The sequence below is a fragment of the Ciconia boyciana genome, chromosome 14 (assembly GCF_034638445.1).
Source record: "Ciconia boyciana chromosome 14, ASM3463844v1, whole genome shotgun sequence".
Taxonomy (NCBI): domain Eukaryota; kingdom Metazoa; phylum Chordata; class Aves; order Ciconiiformes; family Ciconiidae; genus Ciconia; species Ciconia boyciana.
Genome location: NC_132947.1, coordinates 11,849,389 through 11,868,682, shown reverse-complemented (window position 1 = coordinate 11,868,682; position 19,294 = coordinate 11,849,389). Strand labels below are relative to the sequence as shown.

The 19,294-nt window shown below is 61.0% G+C and overlaps 2 protein-coding genes across 2 annotated transcripts; both read right to left on the bottom strand.

The window, feature by feature from the left end:
• Nucleotides 1-958: 958 nt before the first annotated feature.
• PIGT (phosphatidylinositol glycan anchor biosynthesis class T) lies at nucleotides 959-6,415 on the bottom strand. Its single transcript, XM_072879122.1, has 12 exons — nucleotides 6,214-6,415; nucleotides 5,678-5,855; nucleotides 4,696-4,823; nucleotides 4,109-4,209; nucleotides 3,865-3,951; nucleotides 3,514-3,601; nucleotides 3,328-3,425; nucleotides 2,861-3,026; nucleotides 2,557-2,757; nucleotides 1,860-2,025; nucleotides 1,643-1,726; nucleotides 959-1,507 (listed from the first exon to the last, which is right to left on the bottom strand). The coding sequence occupies exons 1-12, from the start codon at nucleotides 6,398-6,400 to the stop codon at nucleotides 1,255-1,257; spliced, it is 1,737 nt and encodes a 578-aa protein (XP_072735223.1). The 5' UTR covers nucleotides 6,401-6,415; the 3' UTR covers nucleotides 959-1,254.
• A 1,496-nt stretch (nucleotides 6,416-7,911) lies between these two features.
• DBNDD2 (dysbindin domain containing 2) lies at nucleotides 7,912-15,046 on the bottom strand. The gene is made up of 4 exons (XM_072879123.1): nucleotides 14,870-15,046; nucleotides 9,904-10,059; nucleotides 9,290-9,433; nucleotides 7,912-8,512 (listed from the first exon to the last, which is right to left on the bottom strand). Exons 1-4 carry the CDS (start codon nucleotides 14,910-14,912, stop codon nucleotides 8,304-8,306), a joined length of 552 nt encoding a protein of 183 aa, XP_072735224.1. The 5' UTR covers nucleotides 14,913-15,046; the 3' UTR covers nucleotides 7,912-8,303.
• Between the last annotated feature and the right edge of the window lie 4,248 nt (nucleotides 15,047-19,294).

The window sequence follows — 19,294 nt, the reverse complement described above, 5'->3', positions numbered from 1 at the left end:
TCTGGTAGGGAAGGGAAAGGTAATCCTAGGCCAGCGGGAACAGACTGTTCTGTGCAGGACAGGAGGCAACAGGGATTTTATGGTCTTTCTGTTCATGCAGAAGCTTTTAAAGGACCTCTGGCTGTGCTTTGCTTTGATTCTGGGGAATATTTCTTCTAATGATTTCCTTGTGTTTTGTTTAGCTGCTTGTAGGCAGTTGTCTGTTCCCATCACAAAAGCCATATCTGAGATGCAAAGGACGTACCCCTGAAAACAGCACCGTTGGAGGCAGAGCAGCACCACCAGCGTCCTCTCGCCGAGCTGTGTGAACTGCAGCAAGGCTGTACCTTGTATTTTATGAAAATAACTGAAGAGCGCAGTGGTGCCGGCGTTCCTGCATTCCCAGCCCGGGGCTCTGGGAGGGCTGGGGCTGCTGCCCACCAGCACAGCCCGGCTGGCTGCAGCTCAGCACTTGGGGTCTGCTGAGCCCAGAGGCTCCCCGAAGCTTTGGGGACACCGTGGGTGCAGGGGAGCCGTCAGGCAGACATGCCGAAGTGATACCGAGGAGGCAGAGGAGGATCTTGTGCTGCAGCAGAGGGATGAGCAGGTGGAGGGGTTTCAAAATGCTGCAAATAGAAGCTGGGAGCAAGAGAAGTTTTTTCCTGAGAAAGAAAATAAACCCTTGCCACAGCTGAGGGGACAGACATACATCATGACCAACAATTCATTTGCAAACTGGCTCAAATGTGGTGAAGCGTGGCAGGAGGGAGCTGTGAAATGTGGCAGCTGTGGAAGGTGAGATGGTAGAGCAGCTGAACCCATCTCTTCAGTGCAGATCACACCCCTTCCCCTTACCATGTCTGCATCTCCTTCTGGCTGACTCGGGTAGCGCACCAGAGACTTAGTAGCTCACAGAGTCTTACAGGGTCCACTCTGCCTGTGGGGTTGAGAAAGTAAAACCAACCAGGACCAGCACAAATGTACAAAACAGCTCAAGTTTACTTCCAGCGTCGTTCCCAGCACATAAGTTACCCCTCTCCCAAACAGAAGTCTTATACCTTTCCCAATCCCATAGCAGCGTGGTTTAGTAGTCAGTGGGCTTAGAGCCGTTTCCATCCTGACGACGGAAGTGATCTCTCGGCTTGTTGGACCTCAGAGAGACCCAGGCAGCAAAATGGAGCAGGTTGCTTCCAACAAAGACAAGAGGCAGCAGCGCTCTGCTCCCTGGGTCTCCCCACAGAGCCCCGTGGCCAGCGCCGGCTGCCCTGGTTTCTCTCAGAGGGGGGGCACCCCCCTGAATTTGCGGATGATGTTGGCCAGCCGCTTGGCCAGCCCGCCCCGGCTTGGCTCTTCCACGTGAAACGTTCTGGTCAGCAGGTTGTAGAAGGAGCCATAGCACACTGCCACCACGGTGCAAGTCAGGCAGATGACGTTATAGGGCATGCTGAAGTCTGGCGTTGGCAAGTTCACCAGCAGCGGCTCCGTGTACAGGCGCACAAAATAGCTGGAGCCATCAGAGGAAGGAAACCTGGGGAGCGGAAGCAGGAAAGGGAGCGTCAGCCCGCACAGGACCGCTGCTTCGTCCTCACCAGACGCGGTGACAGTGGCCCGCAGCCCGCAGGTGCTGCAGTACAGCCCCACTCCCCAGCACAGGCACACTCACAGCGAGGTGAAGAGAGGGCTCTGCTCCACATCCACATCCTTCATCGCAACGATGCTGGGCACCAGGGCACTAAGCACAGATGAACTAAGGAGACAAAGGACATGCTAGTGTCAGTCCTGTCAGCAAAGAGACAGCAAGAGTTCTTCCCGTCCCCAGAGACCTGGGCAAGTCCTACACGAGGCCCAGAAGGGGATAAGGAGCTGAGGTATGTCATTACCTGACATAAAAGCCGTGATTGGGGTCAGGCGTGTACTCCGTCCACTTCAATAAGGCCCTCTCAAACTGGATTGTGATCTTGGTGACAGAGTTGGCTGGCAGCTGGATCAGCATTTCCAAGAGGTGAGGCCGTCTCCGGTCCTGGGCTGGCTGGTAGTGGATATAACCTAATGCCAAAGAGACATGTTAGTGGCACCGGGGGGACCTTGTCCAATCTCATATTGCCTGGACATCTCCCATGGGGTGGGTGCTCCTGCTTCCACTGTCCTGGGAGAGGTTTTCTGGGCAAGTGAAGATGCACAGGTAGCAAAAAGCATGTGTTAAAGCTAAATCTGGCTGGTCTTTAGAGCTGATGACCCATGAAAGTCATGTGTTCATAAGGAAAAGTACGAGTGCAAAATAAGACCCAGTCCTCAGTTTTAAATCGAGCCTCCTCTACTACAAAAATCAATTCAATTTGGTTTAGACCCTTGTTGGATTACGAAACACTGTCCATGTGCCTCTTATAAAACAGACTTAAAGTCTCATCTGCTGTGAGTGCTGAACTGAAGGCTAGGAAAACATCCTAACATGTTTTGTTTCCCAGTCCAGTTTCCCAGTGATCACTGGGGCCTGAGGGAGGGCCTAAACCATCTCTGGAATGAGCCGCTTGTGCCAAGGGAACCAGGTGGCATGTGCTCCTGGGAGGGTTTACTTACTCGGCTTGTTTTCCTTCCCCTTCGTGATGATAGTCAGAGTGTGCACATAGAGTCGCAGATACCACGGCACAGTCTCCAGCAGGATCATGGGGAAGGCCCGGTACGGGTGAGTATTGTAGATGAGCGTGCTGATCTCTCCGGTCTGCAGCCCGTATCCACTCACGTAGCGCTGAGCGTGGAGTATGGGTGTTGGCAGTTCCGCTGTGAAAGAGAAAGGACACAGGAATGGGGGGCCATGCCGGGTGATTTTTAGGCCTGGAGCCCTGACGAGCAGTGCAGGTGGAGTGAAGTTCTGGTCACTCACAGCTGTCTTGGGGCCGCTTCCACTTCAGCTGCACATTGAGGCTGCGAGATGTATTGAAGAGCGAGGGGCTCAGCAGGTCATAGACGGCATAGGTTCTCTTGTCTCCCTGGACAATAGCTTCATGTAATGATGCCGGAGGGGGGGTCACTTCCATTAACTCCTTTTCCTGAGAAAGCAAATGGACCATGAAAGGCAAAGTGCCCCTTGAAGTAACTGGCAGCACTGGGCAAAGCCCCTCCGGCTGGCTCTGAGCTTTCCCACCCAACAGCCAGCTCAGTGCTCTTACCAACACCACCATGCTCATCCCCACAGCCCTGCTCAGAGGAAGGAAACCACCTCCCTTCATTAGCCCCGGAGGGCTCCCGGGGGGCCCAGCCATGCAGGGGGTGGAGGCAAGGATATTTCAGAGTCACACGAAGTGGCTGAACTGAGGGAGCACGGGGTGTTCTCTGGTCTGTGAGCATTACCTTGTTCTTAGGGGAGATGTCAACGTAGACTTTGCTCTGCGATGCCAGAGGACACGCGTCAGTAAGCGTGCGAGAGAACATCTTAAAGAGGGACCAGTCTGCGGGAAGCAAAGTCAGCGGCAGGCGGAGTGAAGTGCTGCAGGCTGGGGGCACTCGAGGACCACGGCGCACTGCTGCCAAGCTTACCTTTCTTTCCTTGGCCGCTGGAAAAGGTGTCAAAGACCACAGTGAGGGTCTGTCTGAGCTCCCAGGACACAGCCAGGCAGGAGGCATCCTGGACAAGAGAAAGAGAAGCAGCTCTGATCACACCTTCTGGAGGGGCAGGACACCAGGAGGGAGCTGCAACTGCACCAGGACTAGAAGAATCCCATCAGGACGCAGGTGACACCAGAGAAGCAGGATGACAGCTGTGTTAGACACAGTGAAGCCACCGCAGGGGAGCTGGGCAAACGGGTGTGTCACCTTGCAGTGTCCCAAGGCAGCTTTGGATTTTCTCTTGGGGGTGTGAAAGGAGGGAGCCCTGAGCCTCGCACTTACCCTGCAGACGGGGCGGATGTGCACTGCCTGTGAGTGGTAGCTGCTGTGGAACAAGCGCTCGGCCTTCAGCAGCACAGCAAGCCCAGCCTGCAGGGAGAAAAGGAGAAACACAGGCCCAGGTCTCTTCTCTGCTCCCACTGAGAGAAAGGCCCTGCTGAGACTTCCCAGGGCACACTCCCGGATTGCTGTCGGGAACCCAGCCCCATCGGGAGTGGCCCAACAAGGCAGCAGGACTTGCCGATACCTTTGAGCCACATGGGAGCAGCTTCTTCCAAGGCGTGAGGTTCTCTGTGCAGACAACCTCCCGGGGCAGGACGGCATATCGCAGGAGATGGTGATCTGTCCCTGAGCAGGGAGGTGGAGGGTCAACAGGCTGGCACTGCTACAGGCATGAGAGCCCTCAGCGCACCCCACAGCCCACCACCCTCTCAATATGCCTGAAATGCCAAGAGCTCAATCAGGAATAAATCGCACTCTGTTCAGAGTGATTTGGAAAGAACAGGTAAGGGTATATTCTAGCAGATTTTTTTCATGAGTGCCTTAAATCCTCTAGTCCTCACTGTTTCATAAAATACTTTTCAGAGAGACAGACGAGGGCCTGGGAGCATCTGCCATGTACTGCTTGTGAGTTTCCTCTGTTCAAATCCAAGCCTCATTTGTAGGGAGAGGAAATGCTTCCAGGAGGAGGTTTACAGACCTGTTATACACACCCAGACCCCGAGTCATTGCAGGACCTGCGCCCGGACTCCCTGCAGTGGCATGGGGCAGAACTAAAGCTAGAGGCAAGAGCGAGAGGGCAGAGCCAGGTAGCCAAGTGCAGGCCAGGCTCACCGTTGGCTAAGCCCAGGGGTTTGAAGGATGCCGTTGGAGTGACTGTGTTGGTCGAGTCAATGAAGTTGAGAGAAGCACAGAATATTCCCGAGAGGATGTTACTCAGTTCTTTCCAGGCTTTGTCAACACTGTGTGACAACAGATAGCAGAGATTACTCAGCAGCTCGAATCCTCAGAATAACAAGCATTAAGTCAGTAACATTCAATAAATACACCGGGGCGACCATGCTGGCTTTCAGAAGCTGCAAGGAGCATGCAGGCATGGGCTGCTGGTCATGCACTCTCCAGCTCTCTTGGTATTTTATTCTAACGGATGAGATCTGGGGGACATTCACCAAAGGGGCAGCCCCTGGGCTGGCAGGGCTTGACACAGCCAGGGACCTGGCGGTGGGTGCAGCTCGTATGTGAGGAGAGAGGCTGGGGGAGCAGGGAGCACGTGGGAGGTGACATGTGGTGTACGGGGAAGGGGCTGTGAGACCTAAAGCAACACCTTGCTGCAGCTCTGAAGGCTGACCCGACCAGCAGACCCGGAATGGGCCACTTGCAGGGAGGAGAGAGCTCTGTGAGTCCCCGCAGAGCTGCTACGGCTCGAACAGGGGCTGTGTGCTAAGGCAAATGGTGACAAGTATTGGATGGGAGTCAAAGGAAGTGAGTCACAGATGAGAGGTCAAGATATAACCCTCTCGTATTAGCACAGCGAGGGGTTTGTCATCACAGACCCCATAAGGGAATTACTTGTTCCTTTACTGAACAAGGGTTTGCCCTCAGCACCGCATCCTGCCCTGCGCACTGAGCAGGGCTACGTTCTGCTTTTCCTTAGAGCTGCTCCTGGGGTTGCAGGCTCTTTATTCCAGTGGGCATTTTCCAACTCTGGAGGCCCCCGCACACACTATGGCTGCCTCACGCGAGAACGGTGACAGCTCCTGGGAGCGGTCGCCGTGGGGGGGCCCCGAAGGGACAGACCTGCGCCCGGGGTACCTACTCGGTGACGGTGGGCTGGAACCAGACCCAGAGCTCGGCGCCGGCGGGTGCCTGGAGGGGCGGCTGCCCCCAGGCCCGGGTGCGCCAGAAGCCCTGGGTGAGGGCAAGGTGGAGCTCCCGCACGCCCAGCGCCGACACCAGCCGCCCCAGCGCCTTCGGGAAGAGCCTGTAGTGAGAGACTGCGGGCAGCGTTAGCCCCTGCCTGCCCATCTCATCCTGCCGGCCCCTTCCCCTGACGTCACACCAGGGCCTGGCCAAACATGATGTCATCCCCTGCTCGTGTCGTCACACGCAGCCTGCTTGCCTCACCGCGCCGCCCCCCCGTGCTGATGTCACCGTGACCCTCAGCCCCCCGTCGCCCCGCTCTGCCCTGTTCCCGCTCACCGCAGCAACCTCCCCCGCCCCTGACGTCACTCGCCCCCCTGACGTCATCACCCCAACGCAATCCAGCACGTCGCGCCGACACCCGCGATAGCCCCGCCCCCTGCGCCGCGCCCCAGCCAATAGCGGCCCGCCCCGCCCCCCGCCCCGCCCTACCTGCGCCCCGCTGCAGGTCGGCGTCCCACCGCGTGCGGAACTGGAAGGTGGCGGCCACGTCGCCGGCGGGCAGCGGGCTCAGCAGCAGCTCCTCCCGCAGCGCGTCCCGCCGCGCCCGCCCCGCGCCCGCCCGCCCCGGCCCCGCCGCCAGCAGCAGCAGCAGCAGCAGCGCCGCCGCCGCCAGCATCCCGCCGCCCCGCCCCTCCGCCGACTTCCGCTTCCGGCCGACCAGCCAATGGCGGCCGCTTCCGGGTCGCCATGGAGACGCGGCGCCGCAGCCCCGGCCCGGCCTCGCCTCCTCCCTCACGGTGCGGGCCCGGGCCGGGCCCGGAGGGTCTTCCTGCCGCCGGGCCCTGGAGCGCGGCCGGGGAGCCGCTGCAAGGAGCAAGCCTAGCGCTCTGCCCCGGCCCGGGGCGGGGGGAAGCGCCTGCCTGGCTGTGCCTGCGCCCGCGCCCGGCTGGAGGGGAGCACCCCGGAGGGGAGCGGCTGCCCCCAGCCCAGGAGTGAGGGCGTCCATTTTGTGGGGTGCTGCCCGAGGGCTCCCTCCCCCGGCTTTTCAAATGGGTGCTGCAGGGGCAGGTCTTGTGCGGCCCGAGCTGGGGTGGTGCGCTGCCAGGCTTTGCTGTGCAGGAGGACTCTGCAGGAACTGTGCCCGTCCCTGGGCTGACTTTCTCTTCTCAGCTCTTCCCGCTGTTGTCTGCTCTCCCTCTCTCCTTGACACCTCCTCTCTGGAGGGCAGCATCCACCTCCAGGTGCAGAGCCATCTGGAAGCACCCTGCTTCCCCCGGCTGCCAGCCCCGGCCTCCTGGGGCCACCCCCGGAGGAAGCAAACTGCCGCCGCAGCAAGGCAGCGCTGGGGGTGGGAGTCCGATGGCGCTCACAAGGCCTCCCGCTCTGGCCGGTCGTTCCCAGATAACTGCAGTGCTCCAGCCGGTCTCACAAAGGGTTGGCTGACGCAGGAGGGAGTGCAGCAAGGTCTGAACACCCACTGGGAAGCAGACGGGATGCGGAGCATTCCCTGGCTCCTGTTGCTTATCTCCCAGGCTCCTTTCCTCGGGGGGGGGGGGGTGACTGTGGTTGTGCTGACGCAGCGCGAGCAGGGACAGCACTTTCCTGGCCTGCAGCCACTGGCAGAGGCAGCAGAGCTCCGGCTGGCTTTGTGCCTGACTCCTCTTGACCTGTCCTGCAGGCAGCAAGCGTAGCGGCCTGCAAAGTGGCTTCACTTTGATGGCTCTTCCTTCGCTCCTCTAAAGCAGCCTCCAGCCAGGGCTGCTGCCATCACGCTGTACCGGGAGAGCCGCAGCTGCACACGCTGATGTTCTCCACTCATCCGATTTGCATGGGAAATGCCCCAGCGTACTCATGGCGGGTAGTTACAGGTCACCAGCAGCCCTGCTTAGGTCAGCTGTGTCTGTACGGCAGCCGCTGGCTCTCTCCCTCATGGAGGCAGCACCCGAGTTGCTCAGAACGGTGACCTGCTCCGCTGACAGCCGCCCTTCTCTGCCGAGGTCCACGCTGTCTGCTCCCACCCTGGGCGCAGGAACCGTCCCTGCACTGGAGCTGGGCTGTGCAACAGGAGGCTTCACTTGCTTCTGCGTTGCACCCTTAGCATACCGGCTTTACACCGCTCTCCCTCCTGCAATCCCCACCTAACCCTCATCCCCAGTGCTGTTTTCTCCCAATAACACACACACCCTCTGCTTGTTTAGATCGGAGTGTTATTTCTCTGTATGCCATTGTTAAATGCTTGTCTGGACAGGACCTTTGTCAGTAGGATAGGGGGAGCTGGGATCCCAAGGGATGGCTTTCTGGGAACGGTGGGGCTGTGGGATGCTGAGCATTTGGGGGGAGTGAAGCAGGGAGTGTTAGCAGCAAAGCCTGAAGAGTTAATTTTGGGAACCTACAATACCCCTTTCCTTCTCCTTTGGCTGTCAGGAGAACCTGCGGAGGGAGAGGAGGGGAAAACCTTCTCTCCCCTCCTGCAGAGCAGCAGTCCAGGATGGGGTTTATTTACTGAGCGCCAGCAGCTTTCCTTCCTCCAGGCTGGCAGGTCCGTACGGAGGAGGCTGGGAGCAGGGCAAAGCTGGCTGCTAGCTTCTTGCCTCCTGCTCTTTGGGACTGTCCTCCTGCAGGTCCTCCTCGTCTGACTGCACCACGGGGGTCTCGGCCCCCTCCTCGCTGGTGTCCAGGCTGTTCAGATCCGTGGAAACAGAGGATGTGGAGGAAATGCGTGACTTGCTCTCGGCTGCGTTGGGCACTTGCAGGGTGATTTCCTCTGGGCACCGGCTGGCATCTGCCCCTGGAGGAGAAAGCAGTAAGAGAAGGAAGAAAAAGGCTTCTGGAGGTTTCCTCCTTCCCGAGCTTCATGGATAGCCCTCCCAACATTTGTTCTTCGGCAGGCTGTCCTTCCCCAGCCACTCCCGACTGCCGAGGCTGTTCCCCACCTCACACCCCCAGCTTAGCTCTGGGCAATGCCACACATTCCTTCCCCGTTTTTGGCAGTGGAGCCTCTTCTGTCTCACGTGAAACACGGCTCGGAGCCGTGCTGCGTGAGGCCGTCGGCTGCAACAGGCAAGGAGACGTTCGGCTTGGCCTCAGTGAATCACCACAGCGCGCAGGCGTGGGGAGGAAGGTGCTGGCACCCTGGGCTTTCCCTGCGGGACCCAAGCCCAGCTCCCTGGGGTCTGGCTGGGAGGCAGAGGAGGGGTCCTGCAGCCTTCCCGCTCAATGCAGTGAGCTCTGCAGCGCAGTGGGGACCTGGGAAATTGTGACAAGACACTGGCTGCTCCAGAGGGGCTTCAGGACAAGAGAATTTGCCCCACAGACTCTGGAAAGTGCCTGGGCTCTCCTGTCTTCTGCAGCGTAAGCTATATACAAGGGTCTGTACCTCTGGGCTGTGGAGGTGGATACTGGCATGGTCCCTCCAACCTCACAGACCCCAGCATCAAGTGTCTGTCTTTGTATGGGTGTGTGGATCTGCACGCAGGGTGGCCAGGGCTGAGGAACAAGGCAGTGTGGGCACTGGGGGCAGGAAGGGCTCCCAGCCTGGCCCACAAAAGGCTTGGACTCCACGTACCTGGCAGGGGTCCAGCAACACTGCTCTCCTCTGTCCCACAGCCCAGAAACACATCCACGGTGTCCTGGTCTGACAGGTCCATCATGTCCATCTGCTCCAGCATGTCCACGTTCACCTCCATGGAGGAAATGCTGCCTAAGGGTGCTGCAGAGACAGAGGCCAGCAGAAAGGTGAGTGCTAGTGCCAGGCAAAGGGCAGCGTGAGCCCTGTGCAGGCAGGACCCCGAGGAGGGGGCCAGCCTTGCTGCAGGGAACTGAATTCCACTTGCTGGTAAAAGTCCCCCAGGAAAATCATGCTTCCTTAAAACATCCCTCTGGAAGCCCCTGCTGCCTCACTGCAGTCCTTGTTCCTGCTCCAAAGTGCTGTCTGGAGGAGCCTGTCTGAAGCCAGTGACTATGCAGGGCGCCAGCCTGGGTACCCATGTGCAGTGACTTCAGTTAAGTGGTGTGAGTAATCCACAGCACACTCGCATGCAGCGTGGGTGCTCCTGCCTCAGTGCAGGACATGCGTATCCCCTGCTGCCTTTAGACTGGGGGTGTCCCACTGATCTCTAACGCCCGTGTCAGTCTTCCCTGAAACACCTCCAGCCCCGTGCCGGTGTCTGCAGCACTTACGTCTCCGATGCTCTATCTGCAGGTGAGACATAGGGAAGAAGAAATCCACGTCATGCTGGAAAACCTCCTCAAAGAACTTCTGCCGGTCCCGTAGTTTAAGCTGCTGCTGCTGCATCTGCTCTGCATCCAGGCTCCGCTGCGCCTGCTCCATGTCAGCTGGGGAGAAAGGTGAGGAGGGTCGGAGCAGGCAGGGCTGCCCGAGCCCTTCTGCCTGTCCCAGCTCATGCGGTACGGCTGTGCTTTACGAGCGCACATTGATTTAGTCATCGTGAATAGATGTTACATGCCGGAACAGCAGTGTCACCAGCACTTGCTGTGCTGGAGCCTCGGATCTTGCTTCCGAGAGACAGGGCAACCAGGAGTTGGGAGCTCATATGCTATGTTCGTGGCTGCTGAAGTGAATTATCGAGGGGGGAAAGGGTGTTGTTATGAGATCAGCCATGGTTTGCACATGTTCAAGTTTCAGTTTCCTTGCTACAAAACAGAGGGTTGTCTGTGAACACTAACAAGCAGGGGAAACTCCCAGGGACAAGAACTGGTGTTAGCGCTCCAGGCTTTCTGGGCTGAGGGCTGCATAAGGAATAAAAGGCATCAGCAACCCTGTTACCCTTGCACACGCGCACCCCTGCTGCCACCGTTGCTATAAATACAGCCGCACCCACGCTCGCAGGCTCCCCCGTTCGCATCCCCTGCTTGCACAGCCAGCTTGGCTTCTGCCTGCACAAACATTTTCATTCCTGTAATTCCTCTCACAGTTCAACACCCGTCCCTCTGTCCCCAGCTCGCACGGGAGGGAGTAATGGGAGCCCTCGGGCTGTTGCTGAAGGTGCTTGTTGCTGCATCCCTGGGCCTGGTACCTCCCTTTCGGGTTGGGTACCCGCAACGGCAAGGACCCAAATGGCACAGAGGGGCCGTGGCTGGTGGCCCCGGCTGTTCCCAGGCTGGTGTTTGACCTCAGCCATTCCAGATTTCCTCTCTGCTGCTCTTGGCCCAGCCGGCACAAGGAAAATGTGATTACTGGAGCAGGCAGTGCAGTAACCAAGGAAACCAAACAAACATCCTCTGCTCTCCCTGAGCACGGCCCAAACCCTCCACTCCTCCGGGCTGGGGAGGAGGGAAGAGAGCAAGCAGCATCCCCACCCTGTCTGGCAGAAGCGGGGGTGAGGACAGCACGGGGGCTGGCTGTCAGCAATATATAGCGGCATAGGATCCAAATGGGAGAGAGGCGGTGGGCATGGTCAGATGTCCTAGAGATCAATGTCACATCTTCCTGAGAGCCCTTCCAGGGCTTCTCTGCACCCCGTTTCTGGGGCATCCTTCAGCTAAACCCCATCATCTACAGGTGCCTGCCCCAGGGAGGCTGGGTTCTGCCTGCAGCACAGCGTGGGGATGCAGCGTGACTCAGAGCCAGTCACCATGCGCTTTCTGGAAGAGGCTCTGGTCCTCTTCCAGCTGCTCAGCGCCTTCCTGCAATGCCTGGGGCAGTGATCCTGGCTGCCTGAAGGGGCCTTTGCCTTGGTATGTCTGACCTAAGCACTGGGTGCCTGCTCTGGTGCAGAGGCTCGGCGTGCTGTGCAGCGTCGGGGCTAAGAGCTACAGTGGCAGACGCACCATGGCAGTGAAGGTTTCCTCATGCGTCTGACCGGCAGCTGCAGCCCAGTGCTGCTGGGGTGAGGCAAAAACCTCCTGCCCCCCCTGTGCTATCTGCAAAAAAGAATGGAGCCAGGGACAAGGAGGGGGTGACTGCAGCACTCATTATGGAGCTGGCTCCCTTCAGCAGCTGGAGCCAGCCCTGTCCGGTCTGTCCCAGGCAGAGCTCTGCCCCCCCGCCCAGCTGTGCCAAATCCATGGCAAACTGCTGTGGTTCACCACACCGAGGAGAGCCCATCAGGCTCCAGCCATAGGGAAACTGGGCTCGTCGCCAGATTCAGGGTGACAGACCGGCTCTCCGTGCGGCATCTGGCCAAAGGGACCCCAGGGTGGAGGTAAGGAGGAGGGTCTCTAAATCCTCCTGCAGAGCAAACACAAAATAAACCAAAATGCTAGCGGGCACTGCCCCAAGTACCGTGCGTGTGGCTGATCTGTGCCATTAATGTTCTCACTGCCCATCGCTGCTCCAGCACGTGACTGATACTCAGGGTGAGGGTGCTTGAGGAGAGTCAGGACGGGTGCTGGTGGCAGCATTCCTGTGGGCGCCGGGATTTCTCTTGCGGGAGAAATTAGCAGGACCTGTTTATGAACTTGTTTTCAAGTTCTCGCTGGGGAGTCAGGCACGAGCACTGAGATCCCATTATGTATGGAACGCCGGCAGCGGGAGACGGCAGCTGGGCTGTGCTTGGCCCTGCCTGACCCGTGACCGTGGTGAGAGTCGGGGACAGAGCCTTCCCTCCTCCTGGGGCTCTTCCGGGCCCGGGGGGAGCAAACAGCCCTGCTAGTATAGGCGCTCCTCAGCAACCCTCGCTGGGGAAATAAAGGAGAACGGCATTCCCTGCCGCGGCCCTTCCCCATGTGATGGCCAGTCACACTCCCCGGCTGTCAGTCGTGGGGATTGTCTCATCCGGCTGGCATGTTCCCACCGCGGGACACGTTCGCACACACAATGCGGCCCCTGTGCACCACGGGGGATCTGTCGGTACCTGCTGGTGGCCTGGCTTTTATTACTATTGTCATGGTTATTACTACAGCCTGCTCGGCCAAGGGGCCGGAGGCTTATCTACATTCAGAGCCAGGCTCTTCCCCGCTGGCTGAACCGCCCAGCGCGGCTGCGACGGCACCGAGCGCCCCGCTGCCTTCAAATCCTTCCGGCTCTCACGGCTTATTAGCCAGCACAGCTTGGAGGGGAACTGGGGCCAAACGCTGTGTGGAGCTTGGGTGGGCAGGGCAGGGCAGGATTCCCCCCAGGAGATGCAGGCAGGGATTTCCTTCTCGCCTGCTCCCCGGCAGCTGCCCACAGGGTGGGCTGTGGGCGAGGACGCTGGTCCCACTGGTCCCTCTGCCCTGCCAGGGCACGCCGGGGAGCCAGCCCTCACGTGGTGTGGGCTTATGGCCACCATCATGGTGGGGAAGGGCACGGGAGGGCTGGCTGCGAAGCAAACCGCTGCGAGCTCTCCCATCCACACCCTCGCTGAAGCGGGCTGGGAGAGGAGCAATTCTGGGGGTGCAGTTAGCATGGGGTGAGGGCCAGGCGGGGCTCAAGGGCGCTGGGAGCACCAGCTAAGGGTGTTCTCTGACCCAGCATCCGGGCTGGGAGCGGAGCATGTTTCAGTTGTCTGGTTGTGTTTCCACTGGGAGGGGATGCATTTTTCATTCCTCCTTGGCCCATGGGATCCCGGTACGACCCCCCGCTCTGTGCCGGTGAATAGGAGGGGTGTATTTGGGAGTGGGAGAAGGCTTGTTAGTGGAGGCATAAGGCCAAGAGAGGATGGGGACGGCCTCTTCTTGAGGCTACGGCTCTGCAATACCTTGCAGAGATTTCGAGGGATTTAAAGAAGGTCCTGAAAAATAATCTGGGCTGCGGAAAAGGACAGGGGATGATGGGGAGGTGAGCAGAGTTTAAGCAAGGGGTTGCTCCAAACATGGGCCGGTTCCCTGGTGAATGAAAGAGCTGGGGCAGGCTGGCCCAGCCAGCTTTTGCCCTTCTCCCTGCACTTTCCCAGAGCCAGATCCCCTGGTCCCGCTCCTCCAGAGAGGCCCTGGGCACCCCACCACTGCCCAGCTTGCCGGACTGTGCCTTGTCCTCCCAGTCCCTGCGTGCAGTGCTGCGAGGAGATCGGGTAGGGGGAAAGATGCGGCTCCTCGGCTGCCACGGCATCTTCCAGGAAGCCCTGCAGAGATCGCAAGCCTTTCCCTATCACCCTGCCCCAGCAAAACTGCTGTGGGATAAGGGTAAATCCCAAGGGCTTTTGGCTGCTTTAGCCTTGGGAGAAGCAGCTGGTGTGGAGAGCTGGGAATGCCCTGGAGAATCGTGCAGGGTCAGGCTGTGCGGAGATGGGATGCCTGGACACGCCGGCCGCCTGAGCGTGAATTCCCTGCACGGTCTTTTCTCAGTCAGCATGTCTGACCTTGTGTTGCAGCACAGCAAAAAATAACCGTAGCCCTGGTGAGAGGAAATGCACCAGGCGAGTGCAAGGGAGGCAGTGGTTTTGGCAGAGCTGCTTGCTGGGAAAAGGGAGGGGGGAACTAGAGAGCGAGGACATGGCACCTTGTAACCCCTGTCTGCGCCGCGGTCTCATCGCCTGCGCTCCTCCGAGCGATCTCCAAATCCCCTGCGTCTCAGCACTAAAAATATCCCTGCCGCCCAGAGCTCCTTCCCCAGCAGAGGCTGTGTCATAAGACCTGGCTATTTACGGGGCCCTGCTTCGATTTGTGCAGAAAGAAGCGTTAGGGCAAGAAAGCCAGGAGGGCAGCGCGGTGCCCGAGGCACGGCGTGCAAGCCCCGCGCACGGATCCGTGGCTGGCCGTCCCCCTGCAAGCCCCCTGTCACCCCGGCTGCTGCTCACCCTGCCGCGCTCGCTGATGGCTTTGCTCTGCTCAGCCTCCTCTGCCCCAAACCCCGCGGCCGCGGTGGGATCCGCTCCTCCCGGGGGCCCCGGGGCTCCGGGAGATACCGATGCCACTCCGCGACAAGCCCGTGGCCCAACAGGTCCCCGAGCTCAGCCTCTTCCCAGGCAGGTGCCCCCCCCCCCCCCCAGCATCCCCATCCCAGGCACGGAGCTTCCCGGGCAGCCCCTGCCCAGAGCAGCCCGGGGAGCGGTGCGGGCGCAGCAGGTTGGTGCAGCGGGGGCCTCTGGGGGGGGGCTGGGGGCTCCGGGGGCCGAAGGGGGGGGCACCCCCCTTCTGCAAGGGGCATCGGGCGGGTGTTGCGGGGAGGCTGCGAGGGGGCGCGGGCGGCCCGAGCCCTGCCCGCCCGCCCGGTGCGGAGCCCCGCTGCCCTCCCGCCGAGCACACCCCCGCGGCCGGCACTTACCGGGCAGCCGCCGGCTGCGGCTCTGCGCCCCGGGCCCCGACATGCGGCGGGCGGCTGCTGCGACCGGGTCGGGATGGCGGGGGCCGGGCCGGGCCGGGCCGGGGCGGCTGGGCTCAGCGCGGGGCGGCCGCCCCCCCCGCCGCCGCCCGCCGCTCGCCCATGCTGCGCGCTGCGGGGCGGTGCTCGGCGCTGCGCGGGGCGGTGCCAGCGCGCCCAGCCCCGCGGCATCGCGGCGGCGCCTGCCGGCTGCTGCCCGGCCGGGGCCCCGGCCCGCGGCTGCCCGCCGCTGCTGGGGGCCGGCGGGGCGGGGGGCCGGGCTGCGGGAGTCCTGCGGCGGGGATGGGCGCGGGGGGGGGCCCGGTGCAGGGTGCCCGGTCCTCGGGGAGGGTCCTTGCAGAGGGTCCCCGTGCAGGGTCCCTGGCCCCCATGGAGAGCGGGGTCCCCACGCACGGTTCCCGGTCCTCACGGAGGGTCTCTGCGTTGCCGGCACACATAGAGAGGCCCCATGCGGGGTCCCTGGTCCCCGTGCAGAGTCTCTGGTCCCCAAGGAGGGTCCCTGCAGAGGGTTCCCTCCATCCACAGCCGCCCCAGGCAGAGCTCTGTGCCCCGCGGTGCCTGGCTGCGGGTGCTCTGCTCCGGCAGGAGCTCTGCCACGCGTGGCAGGGGGTGGGCAGGGCTGGAGGCAGGAGTCTCTGTGCCTGGGCAGGGAGCACAGTTACCGTTCACGCTTGGTTTCTTTTTGATTTTCTTCTCTAAACTCCTCACTCATGCAATCACGCAGGCGAGACGACAGCACGCTGTGTGGATGGGCCGTGGGCTCCCTCCCCAGCTCACCCCGGGCCTTCTGAGAGCCTCCTCCCCCAGCAGATCCCACTCGGGTGTTTTCTCCCACGTTCAGCCCTGCACATCAGGGCTGCTCCTTGGCAGAGAAGCGGACTGGGCCGCCTGCCTCCTTCCCGTATCTCCGCTGGGTGAGTCAGTGCCCGGCTGTGCCCAGCGCCAGCTCTGCCCGCAGCCTGGTCACCGCCAAGCCGGGAGGGGGGAGCATCCACTCTGCCCTTTTCTCTGGCTGAAAGGGAGTTTCCAGTGTCTGTGGTGTGTCCTGCCTGCCCCGTTCTCAGTGTGTTTGTCTCACTGTCTGGATGACTAAAGATAACTGGGTATTGTTTGTGTCCCAGCTCTGTTTTGGCTACTGTTGCTTTGCTGTCCCCCCCTTTTCTCCAGGGAGCTCCTGCTGCCAAAAAATGGCTTTGTGCTGGGGACCCAGTGCCTGCACCCTGGGCGCTTGCCCGTAGCTGCTGGCTTCAGCTCACACACACGGCAGTGGTTCCGAGGGATGAGCTTTGCCCACGTGAATGTTTATCCTTATCCAAAAAACACCCTTAGTCCTGCCCTGACAGTTTGCACCTGAGCATAGGATGCCAGCACTGTGGCTTGGCCCCGAAGGGCTGGGGACCAGGCTGGTGTAGCGAGTGGCGGCTCATGGTCTCTGAGGAGCTGCGGGAGCAAATCTCTGCTGGGTATGTGCCGGCTCTGGCTTGCTCACAGCTCTGTGTGGCCTGGCACGGCCTCTGGGCAGCAGCAGCTGTTTGCCACCGTCCCTGCTGACCCCCTGCCCTGCCCTGCCAGCGGGCCGGGTAATTAGCTCGGGTCTCTGCTATGTGACATGTCTGTGTCGATTGGCACCGGTTACTGCGAGGCGTGGAGGCTGTTCCTGTGCACACGAGTCCCCCGGAGCACCTCGAGTTCCCCAGGGCTCACTGCAGCCTGAGTCCCGCTGCAGGGACGGTGCATGCGGGTGCTGCCTGCGCAGAGTGACACGCACCCAGGCCCCCGCTGCTGCGGCCCCTCCGTCCTGCCTTGCTGGGAGGGGGTTGGAAAAGCAGTGATATCATCAGCACGGAGCCTGACTCATCCCGGCTCTTCAGCACAAGCCGTGCTGCTCAGCGGGGCACCCATTTTATTTCAATTAAACCAACGCAGGCAAGCCAGCTCCACATAATGATTTTTTTTTCTCCTGGCCAAGCGTGCCTGCCCCTGGCCAAAAGGTGAGAGGGGTCAGAGGTGACACTGAAGTTGGTGGAGAGTTTCTACTTCTGATAGGGAGTCCTAAGAACAAGCCTTGCCGGATACCTGCAGGGTCTGCCTTGGCCGCCGCAGCATTCCTGCCTTCCTTGTGCCTCCAGTGCAGGCTGACGGCACAGTCTTGTGTCAACAGCCCTCTTCCTAACCGCAAATGCCAGGTCCTTGGGAGGTGGCCCCTGGACATCTGGGTCACAAGCTCAGGTAGGAATGATGCCTCTTCTCCTCTCCATGACACAGAGCTCAGCTCCTGCCAAAAGTCCGCAGGGGAGCCAGCATCAAAGTGCACCCGTCATCAGGAGAAAATGTAATGTGACTTGTTCCTCCTGCACTTCCCGCTCAGGTTTCTCCCGTCTATTAGAGGTTTGGGAGGTGAGTCAGGGAGCTGCGGGCCATGGATGGAGCTGGGGAGGAGTCGGCTGCTAAGGGAAAGGTGAACCAGCGCCAGGCAGGTGAATCACTCACTGGTGAAAATAGATCTTATTCTTTAGGAGGCGTGCGTGGAGGGAGCTGGGAGTGAGCCGCAGCGTGACTCGATCAGTAAATTGTGGAGTCAAGAGAAAAACAAGGCAAGGCTGCTTTCCCAGTGAACGAGGTGACACGTTGCAAGGGAGCAGCTTTTGCCAGCAAAGCTCCAGTGACCGGCGGTCCTGCAGCTCCCTTAAAAGGGGCGATTTTAGCCTGGGACAGCAGGGAGACAGAAAAGCCATAAACACCCTCAAAGGAATGTGGCTGCTGAGAAATGAGCATCTCCGCAGGGCCGGGGAGGCGAGGCGAGGCGGGGGGGAGCTGGGCTGCACCGAGGTGTCGCCTGGCCAGGGTTTGCAGCACCGCTCCATGCCAGGAGCCGGCCTGCTCCTTGGCCATGCCCTGCCCCGAGGGAGGGGAGCCCAGTCCCAGCACTAGCACCAGCACTCCCACCTACTCCCAGTCCCAGCCCAGCACAGGGAGCCTCTGCAAGGACCGTCCCTGTGGACCGGGCACCCTGCACGGGGACCCTCTGCGAGGTCACCCACATGGTGCCGGTGGAGGCTCCTGCCAAGCCCCGCGGGTGTCGTGTCCCCACGTCCTTGGGCTCCACACCATGCAGATGTCCCCAACAGCCAGCTGCTGGCATGGGAGCTGGTAGAGCTGGGAAGTCATGTGCGGGCAGCAGGACACCCAGCCCTGGCCCTGGGCGAAGAAAGGGTATTCCTGGAGCACCTCGGCAGACACCTGGGTAGAGCGAGGAGAGGTCCCACGTCAGGCCGGGGTGGGGGCAGCCCCCTGGCCATCCGTTCTTGCCTGCTTGCCCCACAATTCGGGCAGGCTGGCTCCTTCCCAGCTGCGCCGGCAGCCGTGCTCAGCCACGGTGTGTTTGCCCCTGGGAAACGCACCAGCCCCATCGGACCCCACAGCTCCTTTTTATCCTCCCGCATCAAGAGAGTTGACCGAGGCCGTGCAGCACGTCAGTGGCAGAGCTGGGGTTCACCCGGTCTGGCCCTCCCTGGCCACTGACCCCCTCCACCGAAGGGACTAGGCCAGCCTGGCCTTGAGAAACAGCACCGATCCGGCCATCAGGAGGCCAGGATCTGCTCAGGGCTGGCTGGTCCCACTCCGCAGGAACATTTGCAGAGCCCATGGAGTTGCTTTGGGTAACGAGAGCTGCGGGAGCACAAAGGATGGTTGCTTGTGTTGGTGACCGCCACGTACTCTGCGTGTTTGGGCAGGCTGGGCAGGGGGTCCCCGGCTGCCCCTGGTGTTCCCTCTTCTCCGTGGGATGGTACCTTACGCACCTGCCTGTCCTGGTGCTCGAGGCAGGCCTGCAGGCAGGCGAAGCCAGCGCGTGGGCTCCTCCAGATGCCCTGCACCAGACAGGGGCTGAGGTGCAGCTCCGCACTTGCCGTGCACCCCAGGAAATCCTCCACCTGCAGCTCCTCCACCCTCTTCTGCCGGCCCCCGGGCAGCGCTGTCAGGGAGCCCCGCTGGGAGTGCGGCAGCGCAAAGGCCGTGCTTGGTGTCAGCAGCAGCAGCAGGGACCAGAGCCCGCTGGCGCGGGACGGGGCTCGGCACTGCCAGTACGCGACCGTGGGGCAGAGCGGCCGGGAATAGACCAACGCGTAGGACAGTCCCGTGGGAGACAGCATGACGGAGGCAGAAAGGTGTGTAGGGACGGGTGTGGGCATCATGGGGATGTCCCTTGTGGCAGCAGGTGGCTTCTCCTTGCCCTTCCCGTGCGGGGAAGCAGCCCCAGGAGGTGGCTGCAGAGGGGCAGCACCGGCTGAAGGCAGAGGTGAGGGGGGCTCCGAGGGGCTGTGGGGGGTGCCTGGCTGCCGAGCAGGGCATGGGCAGCATGGCAGGGGC